This window comes from Hipposideros armiger, unplaced genomic scaffold, assembly GCF_001890085.2.
Source record: "Hipposideros armiger isolate ML-2016 unplaced genomic scaffold, ASM189008v1 scaffold_28, whole genome shotgun sequence".
Classification (NCBI taxonomy): domain Eukaryota; kingdom Metazoa; phylum Chordata; class Mammalia; order Chiroptera; family Hipposideridae; genus Hipposideros; species Hipposideros armiger.
In genome coordinates, this window is record NW_017731378.1 from 6,221,155 (window position 1) to 6,240,697 (window position 19,543).

The following is a 19,543-nucleotide window of genomic DNA, read 5'->3' on the forward strand; positions in this document are numbered from 1 at the left end:
ATATATATATATATATAGATATAGATATATATGTGTGTGTGTGTGTATAGAATCAAAAAGAGTACACAAAGTACACATTTTAAGAGATGTTATCTATGTATTACTTTTCAAAGTTGAACTGAATTACAGTAGCAATGTGTAGTATAATGTTCCCTCAAAAGATGGCATTAATCAAATGAATGCTAGCGCCATTCATTGTATTTCAATTTTAATGCAGTCTTTTCTTTTCTTAAAATGTGTATAAATTTTTTTGACACCCTCTGTATATATGCATCTGTGAGGCTTGAGAAGCATATTACAAATGCATATGAGCTTTTCTAGCTATATTGACATATACACTCACATATATCTGGGAGCTTTTCTACTATCTGTGTGTATGTTTGTATAGCTTATATTAAGAGAGAGGTGCTATTTACTCAAGAATTATTCTAATTTATTTTCATTTCTCCTGCTGTCTAAAATCTCTCCAGGATTACAGCCTGCTAGGTCAAAAAAGTATTTATTTGACAAAGCATATTTGACGAACCTGGGTCTCTCAACAATTTGTCTAGTGTTTTTCTTATTACATATCTCCATTTCCTTTTTTTTTTTCCAAAAAGAAAGAAATCAAAAGTTATCTTCACTCTTATTGACTATTTTGCAACTAACTAGACTTATCGGGGGGATCACTTCATAAATTATATAAATGTTTAACCACTACACTGTGCACCTGAAGCTAATATAAAATAATACTGAATGTCAACTAAATTAAAAAAAAAATGGCCACGGGGATATAAAGTATAGCATAGGGAATATAGTCAGTAATATTGTAATAACTATGTACAGTGTCAGATGGATAATAGGCTTATTGGGGTTATCACTTTGTGAAGTACTTGTCTAATTACGATGTTTTGTACACCTGAAACTAATTTAGAAAATAAATAAATTTAATGGTTAATAAAAAAAGTTATCTTCACACCTGGGCTGTGAGCCCTGGATTTCTCCCTGATTCCCAGAGGTTAGCAGACACCTTTTTAATTCGCATAAGAGGTGCTGTGGAATCCATGAATGGGTGATAAACTCCTTGAGGAGTTTTTCTTCTCTCTGTATTCCTACTCATTGCCTTACACGCAGAGCCCACATAAACATTTGCTGAATGGAGAAGAATTTTATTAGAGCAGAACAAACATGGTTGAGTCCTATAGCTCTGGCTGGGAATGCTGTCTCTGTTTCTTGCTAGTTATGTACCTTGGGGGCAATTTGCTTAGGTCTTAAGACTCAGTTTTCTCATCTGTAAAATGGGGATATTATATAACACACTCGATCTCAAAAGTGTGTTGTGAGGCTTGAGACAAATCCAGCATATCATTTAGCCCATTGGAGGGATTCAATTAATGTTTTCTCCCTTTGAATTTGAGTGTTCACTCTCATCTGTGGGACCCTGCTGGAGGAGCGTCAAGTCAGACTTTGTTATGGGCCCTTCACCGTTCCTGCATGCCACACCCATCCCCTGGTGATTCCTGAGGCGCAGTTGCATCTTCTGTTTCTATTCTGAGTGCTTCCCAGCAGCCTGAGGCTGCTTAGGTGGGTTTACTGCTTGGGCTTGCAATTTTTTTCCCTGGTAATTCCCTCTTACCTGGTAACCTTTGGAAGGCTCTTGAGTGATGAGAGAAGCCAGGGGTGGGCAGGCTTTTGGTTTTTTGGGTAGACAGGATTTATTTTGGTCTTGGTTTTGTTTGCTTGGCACAGAATGTTTCAAGGCTAAAGGTTAGATTGTCCTGTCCTCATAGCTCTATTCTTCTCCTTCTGTGCTGGCTCTAGGGGAAAGGAAGCTTCAGGTCCCCAATTCTCGGTCACATGAATTGGGACCTTTTCTCTGGGGAATGCTGGGGTGACTTTGCAGAGACATCCTCCTCCCCTACTGCCTGCTTCCTTTGTTAGGTTAAACTCAATTTAAAGGAAAGGATGCTTTTCTAGGTCAGGATCGCAGCAAGGTAGAAGGGTGGTGTTATTTCGGCACAGAGTTGGAAGAGGAATCAAGATGTGATGGAGTATTGCTCAAATTGTGGTCCTCCAATCACCACTGGAAGAATTCTTGACTCTACCCAGGACCCACTAAGTCAAACTTGCTGGGAGTGGGGCCGGGGAATCTGTGTCACTGCTCCCCAGGGACTGTTAGTCTCCAGCTGTACTCATGGAGTGGGAAGAATAGTGGCCTTGACTCTTCGTCAACGTCACATATTATTGAGACTTTAACTTGAGTCACTTCCTCCCTCTGTCACTCAGTTTCCTCATCTGTACAATAGACTAGATTAATACCATCTCTTTCTGAAGACTATGATTTGCCACCAAAACATTCTTAATGTTTCATTGATTAAAAAATGATTATTTTTAGGAACTGTTGACATGCTGGGTCTATCTGCTAGAGATAAAGAAATACAAAACATGAACCCTTCCTCAAGTTGTTCAGAATCTAGTTGAGAAGGTAACTCATGTGACATTTAGACACTATCAAAGTAGTATTTAACTAAGAAGCAAATGATGTAATTGGATTTTAAGCACAATAGGACTTCAGAAAAGAAATAACTCTGATGGTTGGGAAGAACCTGGGAGGCTGCCTGAAGAAGGTGGATTTTTAGCTATTTCTTGAACAACAGGCAGGCACATACAGATGGTAATAAAAGGACTGAGCACAGGCAATGATGCAATTATACAGAAGGAAAAAAAGCAAATAGATGTGAGAATGGGTTTGGATTGTTTGCAGCGCCTTGAGAAACTTGGATTGCTAAGGGATAGTTTCTTGAGAACTGGGAAGTGGCTGGAGGCGTCAGACAGTGGAGTGACTTATATACCAGGGTAAGGAATCTGGGTTTCTTCCTTAGGTGGAGGGAGCCAGTAAAGATTTCTAATCAAGAAAGTACATGGATTCACAGGCACAATTGAAACTATCTACTATGAAGGCAGCAATAATATTCATAGCGGTTTGGAAGGCTGTGTTTGTCTGGATCCTTCAAGAAGCAGACGCCAAGATAAAATTAGATACAACAAGAAACATATATTAGGGACAGACAAGATGGAAGAAGACAAAGGAAGGAAGGAGAGTGGCCTAAGCACCGGGTAAGGAGACTGAGAGAATGAGAATGGCTCTGGGTTCCTGGAAGGGCTTTCCAGACCCAGTTACTTGTTAGAAGCTCTAGGAATTAAGTGGAACCCCCAACATCCCTTTCAGTGGATTTTGCACTGTTTGGAGATTATTCGATGTCCCTGCAAGCTGGATGTTGGGAGAAAACCAAGTGCTCTGACTTGGTCCTGTAGAGCTCTAGATGGGTGTGCTGACCTATTCTGAGAAGAGCATAGTTTTCAGTTTGTCCAGAATTTGAGAGGGCTTACATATAGCCACTTTTGCTTTTGCATACTGACTGTGAGAATGATTCTAGATGAAAGAAGATCAAACCAAAGGGGATAAGAAGTCTATTGTATGTAGGTGTGTGTATTAATTCAACAAAACAGGAATCACCTGGCACGTTGCTAGGCATTTGTTTGTGGAGGGTGTGGATAAATCACTTGCCTTCATTAGCCCCTGGATTTAACAAGTGAGGAAACTCCCTGTGAATGGCAAAGGCAAGGACCATGGGGTGACTGTGGAGAACAATTCTTTGCATGGGATACACACTCCTTGCTGTTGTGCTATGCTAATAGGACAGGTGGCTTGGTAGATTTTACTGGTCTACAAATACCATGCCATTGATGTCTTTCTTGGCTTTAGCGTTTCCTGTTAATCCACCATCCCCATCATAGCATGCAATCAGAGAGGAGACCTATGAGCTCTCCAGCAAAGGCCCTGAAGAATAATTGAATGTCCCAAACCAACTTTGCCATGGACTCTCTTTGACCTCTAATGGGTCACATCCTTGCCTCTAATTCTTTTCTTAGTTTACATAAAAGAAATGGAAATGGAACTGACCCACCCCATGGGGGGCTAGATGAAAATAAATATCAAAGTGCATGTTATGTCATCAGTTAAGTACGATATAAATGTTCAATATAATGGCTGATTATTTTTCTTTAATTTGAAATGGGTACCTAGAATGGGAAAGCCCATCTTGGTAGCAGAAATTCATTATCTCAGAAAGAGTTTAATGGCTGCTGTGCAAATGAACTGGAGGAAGTTAAATTGTGGAATGGGAAGGAGCTGAGGAAAGTGAAATGAGTTGTGCATTAAATTTAGATAAACACAATTATGTGTAACTGGATTATCAGGCATGCAGGCAGACGCTGTATATTAGGCACCTGCGTTTTGATTAACATCGATTCAGGTGCCTGTGCTTAGCACCCTTGTAGGTGTGGAGTTGTGCCTAAGTCCCTGTCCAGGCACATGAGGGGCAGGCAGGGAAATGTCTGATATCCAAGTCCCCAGCTGGAGAAGTTTAAAAGTCATGGTACCAGACTGACCAGCCCAAGACCATTTCAGCAAACTGCTAACAGGCAGCTCTAGCTCTCAAGTATTGATGGCTGCCGAGGCCCTAGTGATGGAAACACAAAATCTCATTGAACCCCTTTGTAGACAGAATCAGGCCCTGTCCTTCTTACCCTTTTAGTGCAAGTCTGTAAGTTAGTCATCTCCAGATCCAAAGCAAGCCCATCCTCTGACCTCTGGGTGACCTTACTAGTGAACACACCCAGCCGGCCCCATGCCTGAACTGAAAGGAGGACAGATGTGGAAAGACAATGGTAGATACCCTGTTAATTCCTGTTGCTATGTTTTATTTCAAATGCAAAGCATCATCAGGATTAAAATGAATGCTACCAGTTAGGGGATGCATTAAATTAATATTTGTCTCCCCCTTGCTTGATCCTATAATATCCCTGAACTCAATGGATAGCGACTAAGGCCTCCGCTGGGTGATCTGAGATACATTGTATATCATTACACAAACTAAAGTAAGCTTTTTTCCCCCCTTTTCTTCCTCTCCTCTGCCCTCCTCACAGGTTATACTTATCCTGACGAAGCTGTATGACTTCAACCTGGGGAGCGTGACTGAGAGTTCACTTTGGAGGTAAGTGGATTAGAGATTCTTAAGGAGCTACTTGGCTCCGCTCACGTGAGACATGCCAGCTAAGCAGCTGGGATGCCTGTTTTGGAAGGGGCTGAAGATGAGCTTCCTCCTGGAAGCCCTCTTTAATGCCCCAGGTGGAACTGACGGCCGCCGCCTGTGAATTCCCTTAGCGCTCTGCTTGTCTCCTTTGGGTCCTGTCACACATCCTCTTTGGCAGTGTTGTTACTTCTTTCCTCAAGTGTCTCAGTCTTCGTTGGACACGGGTCTGGTTGGAGAGATCAAGGAAGCGTGCCTGACACAAGGAGAGGCCAGGGTAAGGGAGCTGCTGTAGGAGGGACTGCTTTCAGCCCTTTGTGTCTGAAAGATGTGGCCATTTTTGAGAAGCCCTGTTCTTAGGAGAACAGACCCCTGTGGGAGTCAGGTCTGTGCAATGACTTTCATGGTGCCTAACGTTTGTGGGCTGCTTCCTCCATTAAATTATATTAAAAGATATATTTTATAAGCACATTGGTATAGAGACAAATGTATTCATACATTTTTTTCAGCCTAAAATTTCATTTTTCATTTTGACTTTAAAAGAAATGAAAGCACTTGTGCCCCAGGCACTGCGCCCATTGTGCGTGCTGGATAAGTCAGCCTCCACGGGACACGGGGGCCTGTGGGACAGGGAGAGGGTGGCTGTGGGTGGACTAAGTCAGAGACGGCGCGAATGAAGCCATGAACCTCGGAGTTTCTCTGGAGAGGGAACACCCGCGCACTTATCCTTCCGTGTACCTCCTCACGTGTACATGCCCCCCCAGGCTCACGGCCACACTGGCTGCAGTCACACAGGACAGCCTGTGTCATCAGTGTCATCAGCCACTGAGTTGGAGCTTCACGCTCCGTGCTTTTTCTGTCCATGGGACTCAAGGGCTGTGAATCGATTCCATTTGCTTTGTTATTTGTAAAGACCGGGGAGGAGGACGCTGACAGAAAAGGTCATTGACTCGGCTGCCCTGTTCTGAGTGTTTCCTGGGGTTTTGGAGCAGAGGGGTCTGGGGCGTGAGGGTCTGTGCACTTTGCTTCTTAATTTGACCTTTTTGTGTGTTTGCAGGGAGGGGCAGCAGCCACAGCACCTATTAAATATTTAGGGGTTAATTGCTCATATCGACCGAGGCCTGCCTCCATTTGCATAGGATGTCCAAAACCTAATTTTGCTGCTCAGTGAAAATTGGCAGAGGTATAAGTAACCCGGCTGCCTCTAATCAATGAAAACAAGCCTATTTCCACTCAGGTGGGACTCCCAGGGAATCAGAGTCTCAGAAACCTTACCCTCAGGCCCAATCACAGTGATACTGTGGTGATCCTTGAAGCCTGATTCCCGTGCTGTCTGCATGGTGCAAATAATGAAACAAGCCAGAAAATGCTGTCCTCACAATGGGAAAGAGCTCTACCTGGCAGCCCATGTTTCAGGAAAGGTTGGGCTAGTTTTAGGAGGTGGCCAGGCAAAGCCAGGGAGCCAAGGCCTATTACTTCATACTAGAGGCTCTTAAGTGGCCAAGTGTGTGTTCCCATGGTCATCACAGCCAGTATATTCACTGGTGTGTACCACAGACAGCAGACAGCTGAGTGGCCCTAAGATACCCTGATGTCCAATGGTCAGGATTCAAGTCCCAGTTTGCCCACCCAAAGAGCTCTGTAAATTTGAGAACTTTATTATCCTCTCTGCTCAGTATCCTAGGGCAGCCATAATGAAGGACCACAGACTGGGTGGCTTAAAACAGCAGAAGTTTATTCTCTCCCAGTTCTGGAGGCTGGAGGTCTGAAATCAAGGTGTGCTTCGAGCCGCATTTCCTCTGAGGAGGCTTAGGGAGACTCGTTCTTTGCCTCTTCCTTCCGGTGGCTGCCAGCATCCCTTGTGACTACATGACTCCACTCTGTCTTCATCATCTTCACGTGGCCTTCTCCTCTGTGCCTGTCCTTTCCTTTTCTGGCTCTTGTAAGGGCACTTATCATTAGGATAATCCTGTATGCTCTTATCTCAATCCTTAATTACATTTGCAAAGACACTTTTTTTTTCAAATAAGGTTCCCATTACAGATTTTGGAGGTTAGAATGTAGATATTTTTTGTGGGGGAGCCACCATTCAAACCACTTCACTGTCTAAGTCTCAGTTTCCCTAAATATAAGTCAGAGATAGCACAGACCCTACCTTCACTCCAGCCACATGTCCTGTCTGCTGTTTCCTGTACACACAGATCTCTTTGCTGGGGAACCCTTAAACTTGGCCCTTCCCCTGTCTGACGTCTCTTCTGCCAGGGGCAGGCACTCCCTCACTTCCGTCCCTCCTTTGTTCACCTAGTCCGTGAGGCCTGGCCCCAGGTCTTCAAGTTCATCAGTCCTTAACACTTATCACCCTCTGGCATGCTAAGCATTACAGAGTATTTATTGTCTACCTACAGTCACATCTAAGCTTATAGAGAGATTTTTTTTTTTTTTCATTTTAATTTACTGCTGGATTCTCAATACCTAGAACAGTATCTGGCACGTGGAGGGACCTAATATGTGTTTGCTCAATAAATAAATTAGTGGCTGGATTACAAGCGTTCAATGGAATAATAAATGAACAAACAGGATGGTAATCGCATGCAGGAAGTGCTCACTTAATTGTAATAATTAATGATTGCTATAACCCTGTATGTCTGTGTAGCTTTCATTCCATTATTGACTTTGTTGATTAGGATCCATTGTTGCAGGGGTTCGTGTGATACAGATTGTAGGGCACCAAGACTTATCTGAGACTTGGCAGAGCTCTTCATGGGGTGATGGCAGGAGATAGGGAAGGAGAATAGTGATTTAGAATGTGGTCCCTTGTGCCAACTGGGGGGGAGGCGAGGAGAAGGGGGGGATTGGAATATCAATTTCAACTTAGCCAAAGATGTCCTTTTGTGGACAAGATTCTCTGAGCTGGGTGTTGGAATGATGGACGAGATGCAATTTGGCAAATGGAAAGTGCAAGAATGTTCCCAGCACAGGGAAAAGGCCAGGCAAAGCTGGGCTGCAGGAGAGAAGGGAGCCAAACAGGAGGCAGGAGAGCAGCTGGGTGTTGGACCAGGTAGGAAGTGTGGGGACTCCTCAGGGTCACAGAAGGGGCCAAACCAAAGGGAGTTACTCAGAGCATAGTTTACAGGTAACAGATTCCATGTGGTGTGATTTTTTTTTTAGGGATTTGAAAAGCTGGTGGATATTATGGGCTTTCCCTCTGGATAAATGTTATATAGGAATGTATTTTTGTGTTGTATTTCAGAGGCTTCATGGGTCTGATAAAGCCCAGCTTAGGAACTCCTGGGTAGAGTGTGATTGAGGAAAGGGACTGCTCCTAAACTTTGCGGAAATTTTCCGACTGGCTGGGGCCTCACAGGGTGTCTTCTAACTTTTCATTGTCTTCCCCGCTCAGCCCCTAAAGGCATGTGTCTCCCACTCGCTTTTCTATACTGATGAGAATGCATGTACAGTTAGAGCCTAGGGCACTGTGGCCTTCCGTACTGATACAGTGTGCAGGGAACGGAAACTAAATTAAACATGCACGCTTTCGGTGTCACGATTTGGCCCAACATGCTTAACCAAGTTGAAATTGAATTTGGTGATTCTTCTTCAATTTTCTGTACAGACAGGAGCAGTAGCTGTCATGACAAGATGACACCCACCCGGGCAGGCACCAGTGTGATATGATTATTTGCCTCACTGGATTAGTAATTCAGAGGCCATCTACTTCTAAATAGACAAGACTGTTTAAAAGCATTCAACAATGGAGCAGTATCTTGTGTCCTTGTGACACTCTTTGGAACTCCTTGGTGCTATTATATTGGAGGTGGTTCAAGTTTTTTTTTTTTTTAGCTGAGCCATCCTGCCACCTGTTGGCAGCTCAGCGGCAGCTCAGCTCAGGCTGGGACTCGAACTGCTGTTGCTCAGAGCTCACACTCTTGAGCGAGCTCTTAATCAACTGAGCCACTCGGCCAGCCCACAAGTTTGTTTTCTCCACCAACACAAAGATGGCTGTGTAAATTGGCCATTAGCACAACCATCTGTTGGCATCTCTTACTCAAATAATATTTTGCATATAAGATTTCAAGCTAGAGCATTAGTGAGGTTAGGGGTTGACTTTTTAAAAAAGAGCCAGGGCTTCACTTTCAGGGTACTTTTTCAGCCCATCGTGTGTCAAGCCTGGAGGCTGCCCATCAGTCAACAGTGATGTTGGGCCCTATCTCTATTAGACTTTATAGACGCCTTCCCCGAGGAGGAGAGGTGAATCAGAGTCAGGAGGCTCAGCATTAAACAGTTTCCTCCTCATCAAATGAATTAAAGTGAAGGTTCTGGAACAGATGATCTGGGTCCAAGTCCATGCTTCTCCACTTAGCCAGTGAGTAACCTTGAACAAGCTGCTTACCTCTCTGCCTCCATTTCCTTATCTGTACAATGAGGATTATACTTGCACCAACCTGATAGAGTGGTTATGACATTTCACTGAAATAAAATACATAAACTGCCTAGAAAAGTGCCTGGCGTGTAGTGCCTAGGCATGGCACACACTCAAGGAGAGTTAGTCGTCATCATGTAATCCACAGGCAATTGAGCTGCTTCTCTATGCTGGCTTCTTTACCTAAGCTGTCTTGTTCTGTCCTTTACAACAAACTTGAGAGTTGGGTATCACTGGCCCCATATTACAGATGAGAACATTGAGCTTTCAGAGTTACAGAACTTGTCCCAGATCTGATAGCTAAGAAGTAGGGGGGATTCGTACCTAAGTCTGAGGCTAGGAGTGCTCCCTGGTTCCTGATCTGGGACTCTTTCCACAGTGTCACATGTCCTGTTAAATGGGGACCCTACAGCTGGATATAACCCTCTACTTCCTGTCTCCTCCATCCCCACTGAAAATAGGCTGTTGTCATGGTGTGCAGGCATCGTGGACTCAAAGACAGGGCCATGTTCTTCCTCATTCCTCTGACAATGACATGACATGTGGCACGCATCCTGGCCCCATCGTCACGCCCCTCTGCAAGCATATGTGTGTGTGCCTCTGGCTCATTTGGTGGCATTCATGGGCCTCAATTTGGGAGCGAGGAAGTGGAAACTATGATAAGGCCAATGATTCCACTGCCTGAGGTTTTGGAGTCTTTAGTTTTGAACATAAGCCATGGTTGGGATTAATGTTTCTGACTGGCAAATCGCTTCTTGGACTCAGTTCTGTGTCTGAAACATTCACACTTGGACTGAAAAACACATTACCCTTTCCTCAAAGAAGAAAAATAGTTTAAGGAACTTGTATGTGGAGGGAGATGAGCTGGCAAGCAATTCTCTGGCTTCAATGTGTCCATCCCAAGGACTAGTCTCTAGGAAGGGTCCCTGAGTGGTCAGTTTCTGTCAGGTGTGAGGTCTTACAGAAGCTTTCCTCTTGGTTTCCTATCGGATTAGGGGTACTCATAGAGCTAAACGAATTTGCAATTGTGGAGGCATAAGAGGAACCGAGGATCCTTTGCAATGGATGGTCTTCCTCCACTGCTGCCTCACCTCCGTTCTCTCTCCTCTCTTGCTCCGTGTCATCCACTTCTAGCCCAGCAGTATGTGAGACATTCTGCTTTTTGATAAGTAGCCAGATGGCTCAGCCTTTCCTCCTGTGTGCTTGGCCGTGGGGCCCTCGGAGCAAGGGGGCTTTAGGCCCAGGGGTTCCTGGTTGGGGAGTTTATGGAGTGTACCACATCCTGGGCAAATCCTCCTGGACACCTTCCTCCCTGGGTGGGGTGCCCCTCCACTGCTCACTGCTAATGTCATCCCCTTACAGTCGGGTGTGATTGGTTCCCAGCCTGGGAACCTCTCAAGAGCAGGGACCTTGTGCCTTTCTGGTTTCTGGATCTACAAAGCCTGGAGCTTGGACGACACTAAATAAGGACATGAAGAACTGCACTGACGTCCCAACAGGCCTGAATCAATCCCAGCCCTGCCTTGCCCTGTCGCTTCCTTGTATTGAGTTGTCTCAACCTCCTGCCACTGGGGACTCCTGTGACTTTTCATATGCTTTGCAAGCTGTTGTCTGGGCCATTTATTTCCTCCGCTAATTGTTCTGTCAGTGACCTTTCTGGGGAATGCTGGTTTTTCTTTTTTTTTTCTTTTTAATAGGAATTGGAGACCTTTTGGATTTATTAATTTTTTGTTTGCCAAGAAAACCCTGATAATAATTGCTAAGACTTTCCAGAAGTTATTAGTTTACAAATTTTAATGACACTCATGATTTATTTATGTGCTTCCCTCCCTCTCCAGCTGCTCACCCCAATTCCTTAGTGGAATTCCTGCTGAATCTGAGTGAATTAATGGAAACAACCTGCAGATTGGAATGACATCTTTTTTTTTTTTTGCTAGGTTGTTAATTAAAAGCTTTCCGTCCTATTCGTTAGTCCCTTCATAAAGTGAGGTCCCGAAGGCTGGGCTGATACAGGCTGTGAAATCCTCCCTCTAGAACCGGGGCCTTCTCCTATTTGCTTTCAGTGGTAGTAAATCCGGTGGAAACTGCTGAATGGGTCAGCGAGCAATCAAATGAACAAATTAATTGAGCCTCCATATGTAAGCAGCCCTGCTCTCACTGCTGGGAGATGCAGAATAAGTTATGTCCTGATTGCTATCCTCAAAGAATGTTTAGTTTGGTTGACAGACAAGATTAATGCACATAGGAAACAGCATCAAGCATATGCAAGATATATGTATAAACAAAATACAGCATATTCTGCGATGCATGGCCCTACTGTAGAAATATTGATATTTTTCTTCTTATTACCCCACCTCATTCTATAAAGGATGCAAAGCAATTTTAGGAATGAATTAGAGGTGTGCTCAATGTACATGTATATTTTGTTTTGCTGTTTAATATAAACCATCGTATTGCTCCATTACAGCGGTTCTCAACCTTCCTGATGCCGCGACCCCTTAATACAGTTCCTCATGTTGTGGTGACCCCCCAACCATAAAATTATTTTCGTTGCTACTCTATAACTGTAATTTTGCTACAGTTATGAATCATAATGTAAATATCTTTTTGTTTTTCGATGGTCTTAGGTGACCCCTGTGAAAGGATCATTCGACCCCCAATGGGGTCGCGCCCCACAGGTTGAAAACTGCTGCTCCATTAGGATGTGAAATTCTTAAGAGGAAAGACTGTTTCATATACTAGTAGTTCCCAGAGTTCTTAGAAACACCTGGTAACTGATGGGGTTGAGCATGTGTGGCGGTTAAAGGAATGGATTCTGGATTCAAATTGTCTGGATGGGAATCCCAGATCTGCTTACTAGCTGTATCACCTTGAGCAATGTTTTAATTTCTCTATGCCTCATTTACTTATCCGTACAATGGAATGACAATAAGACCTATCTCATGGAAGCTTTGTGAGGAGTAGTGAGATGATTCATAGAGTGCAAAATGCCTGCAACCTAATGGTTACTTAATATAATAATTATTATTTGTTCATAGGCCTATATCCTCCTAGCCCTAGCAGCTTCCACCAGGCTACAGATGTCAGCTGTGCTGATATCTTTAGGAGAGTGGGGTGCAGGACACATCTAGAATCTTAAGCACATAATGATTGGAAATGATATATCTCTATTGAGAGAACATTCCAGAGCCTTCTCCTTTAGTTACTCATCCATCCTTGGCCAAAGGGGAAGGTTAATATAGTTCTTGGTTTCCCTACAGCAAATGATGGTAATGATGATTTTGGGAGCAAGATGCAAAGCACAATCTGATTTAAGTTTCCCTAACATAGTGTTGACTGGTTCATTACTGGTTATTTTGTTTTCAGTGCAACTCTTAGTGAATTTAAGCCCATTGAAAAGCTTTGTTATCTCCCAAGTAATTAACCTGGAAGGCAGGGTGAGGTCATGTGTGTTTCTGAACCTTGGCTACCCTGAGAATTACTGGTGGAATGTGTTACAAATTTAGATTCCTGGGCCCTACCCAAGAGATTCTAACTTAGAAAAGCTGGGTGTTGCTCAGGATGTATAATATTAAAAGCTCCCTGGTGCAGTCTTGTCTTCAGGTAAGGCTGGGAACCACAGAGCTCAGCAGAAGCTTGGTTTCTAGGCCCATCCCAGTTACTAATGGATTGGGTTACTCATGCCATCCTTCCGTTTCTTCATAAATAAAGGCATTAGGTGAAATGTTCTCTCAAGTGTCTTTTGACTCCAAGCTCACAGAGTCTACCAACTTGTGAAGTCACACAGGAAGCACGCACATTAGGATTCACGATGGTCCGTCGATGGCAGCCCCGTTCCTGAGCACAGCCACTGTCCTTTGAAAACCTGGTAGTGTCAACAACATGGACACACTCCACCAACGTGCTGGTCACTCATGGATAGTGGCCGTTAGCTAGAACACCTGCCCAAACTACTTGATTGAAATTCATTAAAGATAAGGCCCATGGTTCAATCTATGAAAGGCTTTGTTCCAGAAAATAGAATGAGAAAGGAGTTTGCTCTAACTACTGAGCCCACAGACATCTTGTTTTGCTAGAGAACAGAGAAATGAGGACACTGGAGGAGCAGATCTGGGTTACAGATTTAATGCTTTCCTGTTTATTATGGGAAAGAGGGGTTCTTTTTATGGCCTTGTCTTTTTTCTTCCACGAGGGAGGACCCAGACATGTATAAATCTTGATTTTGTCCAGTGGCTGAGAGAATGGAACACTTTTGTGTGGATTGTGTCTGTGGATTGTTAGTTTATGGGTGTATTTCTTTTCCTCCAAATGTGGTGCCATTTTATCACAATCATAAATAATCCCACCATTTGGAGAAGGGGTGTGAAATTCTGCCTGTCCCCCTTTCACAACCTGAGCTCCCTCTCATTTTCTCAGCAGTAGATTCATTAGCCTTCTAATGATGTTAATAAGTCAATAGGATCAGACAGTCCCTTCTAAAATAACATGTATAAATGGACACATTTTCCTACTCTGTAAGGTAAGCTTTGGTTTATTTCCTGCCTGATGTCTACGTGTGTAAAACTATGATAGGTGGGTCCTTGGAATGTGGTTTGAAGCCAAATAAAATGGGTGGGGGGATTTTCAATTCACACAGAGCCTACCTATTTCCAAGTTTATAGGAGAGTGGAGTTTTACGTACCCCATTTCTGCTTATATATATAACAACTGTAAAGATCAGGTAGTCAGGCTTTCATAGTTACTTTCTCATCGTTTGGTGGCCAATTACTTTATTGGACATAGACTATAAATGTCTTCTGGCAGCCTCCCCACAAGGATCACTGCCCTAGACATTATTTGGGGAGCAATAAACTGGTAAAATGGCCTCTTCCTTTGTCATATGTCTGTGAGGCTTCTTTTCTGGAATCACTGAACTTGAAAAGGAAACATTTTACCTCTTGCTTCTGCTTCTACATGGGCTGTGCCCAAGTTAAAGCTAACGTCAAGTCCTAAAATGAAAGCTGTAGAGTTTATCTTTTAAAAGATTCCCTTTCAATGGTACTAATGTCTTGAATTGATATCATATTTGTAGTTATGGCCCACATGAACACATGCACATCTCAAATTCCTGAAAGGAGTGTGAGGCTTGTATAATTGAATATTCTATTTTACAGATGGATCAACTAAGGTCTTGAATGGGTTGGTAGTCAGTGATTACAAATCTGGGACCCAAATCTCGGTCTCTTGATTCTCAGCAGCCCTACGCTCTTGCTGTTACATTAGTGATCCCTCTTTCCTGGCCTTTCTAGCTTGGTAATCATTCATATCTCATAAGAGAGCTGTGGCTATGGGGCTACTTTGGGGGCTAGGAATGAGTTTCCTTGGATATTTGTCTAAGTGATTTTAGTTCTGGTAGATCGTGAGAAGTGGCTGGGAAATAGAAGAAACATTTCCTGGGCCTTATTCCAAATCTACTGAATCAAGTTTTGGGGTTAAGATCTAAGAACTTATAAAGGAGTTCTACTACATTCTGATGTAAGCACTGATCTAAGAGACGTCATGGCCGCCTTTGTTTCTGAAAGGTCCTTGGAAACTTATTTTAGGGGATCTTCCTCCCAGCACACTACCTTTTACCCACTTTCCTTCTGGCTGGCTCAGAATGACAGGCACAATCCTTCATGCAAAAATCCATAGTTGCACCCTTATCTTTATAAATGACAACCATAAAAGGTTAATAATTGGAATGAGCTCTGGCACTTACTAATTAGCTCACATTCTGTCAGCATCAGGCTTGTTTAATTGGGCAATTAACATTGATTTTAGAGAGTGGTGACATAAGAGAATGGTCATAGGTGCTGCTCTTCATGGAGCTGTGCTTGAGATAAACCCTATGAGGGCGAGTTGACAGCTGGGAATCTAGGCTCCCTGGGATATCAGAGATCATAACCAATGGGGAATGGTTTCCGGGTGACTTTGGAAGGCTTTCTCTTCATAATTTTTGGTTGCAAGCAATAGAAACCATTGCTAACTTAGGCCAGATGGAGGATCTGTTGGAAGGACACTGGGATGGCTCAACATTTTGAGGAAGAGAGAATGACAAAACCCGAGGACCAACAAAATCCTGGCCCTCTGCAGGGACCACAGCATGTCATGACTCAACTCTTTCCATTTCCAGGGCCCGTGACAGCTGGGTGCTATTATAGGACAACTACCTTCTCTGTGATTTAAATTCCCAAGAGAAAGAATGGTAGGGACCACTTGAGTCATGTAGTTAAAGCTTTATCTGTGTTCACAGGTGAGAAATTCCTGGCTTGGGCTTGCTCTCTTGCTCATTCCTATGCACAGAGAGAACGGACCGCCAGAAAAAAGCAAGGAAAGGGCTCTGGGAATCCCAGATCAATAGCCCTCACATATATCACGTGTCTTCTCATGTATTCTAATGTAAAGGTGACTTAAAATATGCAAATTTTTAAAGAGTACAAACCTTTCATATTATATTATGGCATGAAAGAAATATAATCGAACGACTTTGATGGGTAATGTGAAGGAATGGGCATGCTGGGTAAATAACTAGATTAAAATCCAGGAGCAGCGAATGACCAGGACGCATTTGAGGAATGCTTCGGAGGCCAGTGGAGCTGAAGTGAGGATGCGGTGCAGGGGAGGCGACTAAGAGGCTGGAGAGGAAGTGACAGTCACATTGGGGGAGATTTCAATGCCTGAATGAACAGTTTAGGTCCCTTTCTGTTGGGGAGAGAGGAAAGAGCAAAGGGTTGTGAACAGCAATTGTAAAATCATAGCTGTGCTTTTGGATAGATGTGTTTAGAAAGAGTGATTTAGTGTGGGGGAAAAAATGGCGGTGGGGGGGGTCAGTTCTGAGACTATTATGCCATTCTTAGGATTACTTTTCATCCATCCATCCATCCATCCATCCATGTGTTTGCTTGTGACTTTATTTATCTTCCTATCTTTGTAGAATATCCAAGGATCTCATGTTTAATGGGTCAGGAGTGAAAAGGGCATGAAGCCTCCTTGCTTGAAGGGAACCAGAAACTTCCTCTGTAGCCTCTCCCCCTGAATCTCTTACTGGCTTTTAGGTGGATAAACATGGATCCTATGCCACTGGAGCTAAGGTGTGATGACTGGCTCATGGAGTCAGATGTAGTGAGGGGCCATTAGGGGCCAGGCATGCTTCATTAGCTTGCTATACTCAAAGGTCAGACTACAGCATTCTAGAAGCTTGGGTCAGAGGATAAAGGAGGTGGCCTGCCTTCTTAAGCTGATTTCATTTCATTTATCAACATGTGCTTGTTGTGTGGATATGGAAGGCAGGACAGTAACAATGCAGACTGTGAGGAATTTGGAATTGGACCTAATTCTGATTTGCTTTGATACCTTGATACTTTATATTAGCATTCTCTTTAAAATTTAAAGAGAATTAAATTTTCTTTAATTCTCAACCTTCCTAATGCCGAGACCCCTTAATACAGTTCCTCATGTTGTGGTGACCCCCAACCATAAAATTATTTTCACTGCTACTCTATAACTGTAATTTTGCTACTGTTATGAATCATAATGTAAGTATCTTTTTGTTTTCTGATGGCCTTAGGCGATCCCTGTGAAAGGGTCATTCGACCCCCAAAGGGGTCGCGACCCACAGGTTGAGAACCGCTGCTTTTAATGCATTTGCCTGGATTCCCTCAGACTTAAAAATTGAGGTATTGTACAAGATTTTGTGTAGCCAACAAGGAAGAAACAATGAGATTCTTAAGCTTCCAAGTTTTTCTGTTTTTTGCATATTTAAATTTTTGTGCAATAATTTTACTAATAAAAATAATTTTTGAAAGCTTGAAAAATGAAACGTACTATAAAAATAGCTACCATTTATAACCCTGTTTAAAATTAACGTTAAGTTTCAGCATATGTATACCGATACATTTCTACCTATATATTTTACATAATTGAGATCCTCTTGTACAAATAATTGTTTATTTCCATATAACATTAGACTAAGCATTGTTCTATGTTATTCAAAACGTTTTGCAAACATATTAATGTTTGCATAACAGTGCATTGTATTGCTCTTTTGTAATTTGCTTAACTATATTCATTATTCTATTTTTGGAGATTTACATTGTTTTACAGTTTTTCACTATTTTACAGTTCTTGTAATGAATATCTAGGTATATGAATTTTTTTTTGTCTGTGTTTTAGAATATTTCCTTAGTATCCTTAGTAGACTTCTACAAGAGGCATTTTAAGACTCTGAGTGCACACTGTCAAGTTTGTTCAGAAAGGTACATTTCTGCAACTCTTATGCCGGGGGGAAAAAAAAAAACCTCTGAAATTCAGAGAAAAGTTAACATAGTTTGTAATATGTGTGTGATATATGCATATTGTACACCTATATTTACATGCTTTAAGGTCATTAGCATGTCTAAAATTATTGTAAAGTTATTGGAATAAGATTTGTGTAATGAGGCCCTTGGAAATGATGTAGCCCCAGACTCTAAGAAAAACATGCATATCTTCTGCTGACAGACTATCCAGGCCCATTTGAACAGATAAAACAATAACGATCACATCAATAATTATTATTGTTCACATTTGCTGCACACCATGTGCCAGGTGCTGATTGAAGTGCTTTCTGTGTGTTTTACCCAGCCTTAGCATAAACCAGTTAGGTAAATGCTGCTCTCACCCCCATTTCACAGCTGAGGAAGCTGAGGGTCAGTGAGTTTAAATAACTTTCCCAAGGCCAAGCTTTTGGTAGATGGTAGAGCTGGGATTTGGAGTCAGACCCTGGATTCTAGAGCCCATGCATTTAACACTGCTCTAGACAATCATTAAGTCAGACCTGACCTAGGCTGGAAGTTGTTATTGAGGGTCCCATATGTCTGAGAATTACAACCCCCTTAGTGCAAGACCCTCATGGAAGATTCATGAAAGAGGGAGACTCTGAGAAAATTCCTCCAACCCACGGCGCTATTTCTTTTCTTTTCTTTTCTTTTTTTTAGCTGAGCCATCCTGCCACCTGTTGGCAGCTCAGCGGCTGCTCAGCTCGGGCCGGGACTTGAACCGCTGTTGCTCAGAGCTCAAACTCTTGAGCGAGCCAAGGCGCTATTTCTTATGAAATCATCTAGGGGAGGAGCATGGGACAGGCTTGTCTCTTTCCTTTCTGTAAAGGTTTGGGAGAAGCCTCAACTCCTCATTTCTCTTAATAACTCTGAGGGACAGAAGCTTACCTACTTTGTACCTGTCTTACTGTAAGGGTGAAATTCAGTCAATCAATAACGTAATTAGATTTAGCTAGTTTGCTGTTAGATCCACCCTGATATTCAGCTATTTTCTCTTTGTTTCTCCACTCACTGATTAACTAAAGAACTCTGTTTTGTTCCCTTTCTCAAGACTACCCATACCTTGTTAATCCATTTACTAAACAAAGCCCTAACCTGGAAAGAGCAATTTCTTAATCCTCAAGTGCCCAGGCACACACATACAACCCCAGGCCTCCGTGGTTCAGTCCTCGTCCCAGTCTGGAGTCCAGAGGTAATATTATCTTAAAACAGACCAGACCCCAGGAAGGACATCAGCCCTTGGACCTGCCTAATCGACTCCCCCTTTCCTTTGTTCCTGTGTACCTATAAAACCTTCTGACAATCTAGGAACAGGGAGGTGGCCTTTGGACAGGAGTCCGCCATCCTCCCAGAATGCTGGCATTCTGAGTAAACCTGCTTTTTTCCCCACGAACCTTGTCTCTCAATTTTTAACTTTTTCAAGCGTTAGGCTGCCAGACCTTAGCATGGTATCATAACCTGTCACCTGTCCCTGCTTACCTGTACATTCCTGAGAATCACTGTCCAGAGAGATGAAAAGCATCGACTCTGGTGCACTCTGCCTGGATTAGAATCTCCACCCCACCCCCTCCCAGCTGTGAGTTTTGGACAGTGATTTCTGTGGGCTCCACTTCCTCGTCTCTCAAGTAGGAGTGATGACAGTACCTACCTCACCGGGTGGCTGAGAGGACACCCTGAGTTAATAAGGTGAAATGTTTGAAACTGTGCTGGATCAC

At 43.0% G+C, this 19,543-nt stretch overlaps 1 protein-coding gene across 1 annotated transcript in view; it reads left to right on the forward strand.

Moving 5' to 3' along the window:
- SORCS3 (sortilin related VPS10 domain containing receptor 3) overlaps positions 1–19,543 on the forward strand; it is a gene marked incomplete at its 3' end in the record, with an annotated part of 397,797 nt that overhangs the window by 168,432 nt on the left and 209,822 nt on the right. Inside the window, exon 2 of the mRNA XM_019636290.1 lies at positions 4,969–5,036. Within this exon, the coding sequence (XP_019491835.1) occupies positions 4,969–5,036 (68 nt within the window). The remainder of the gene's footprint in view (positions 1–4,968; positions 5,037–19,543) is intronic.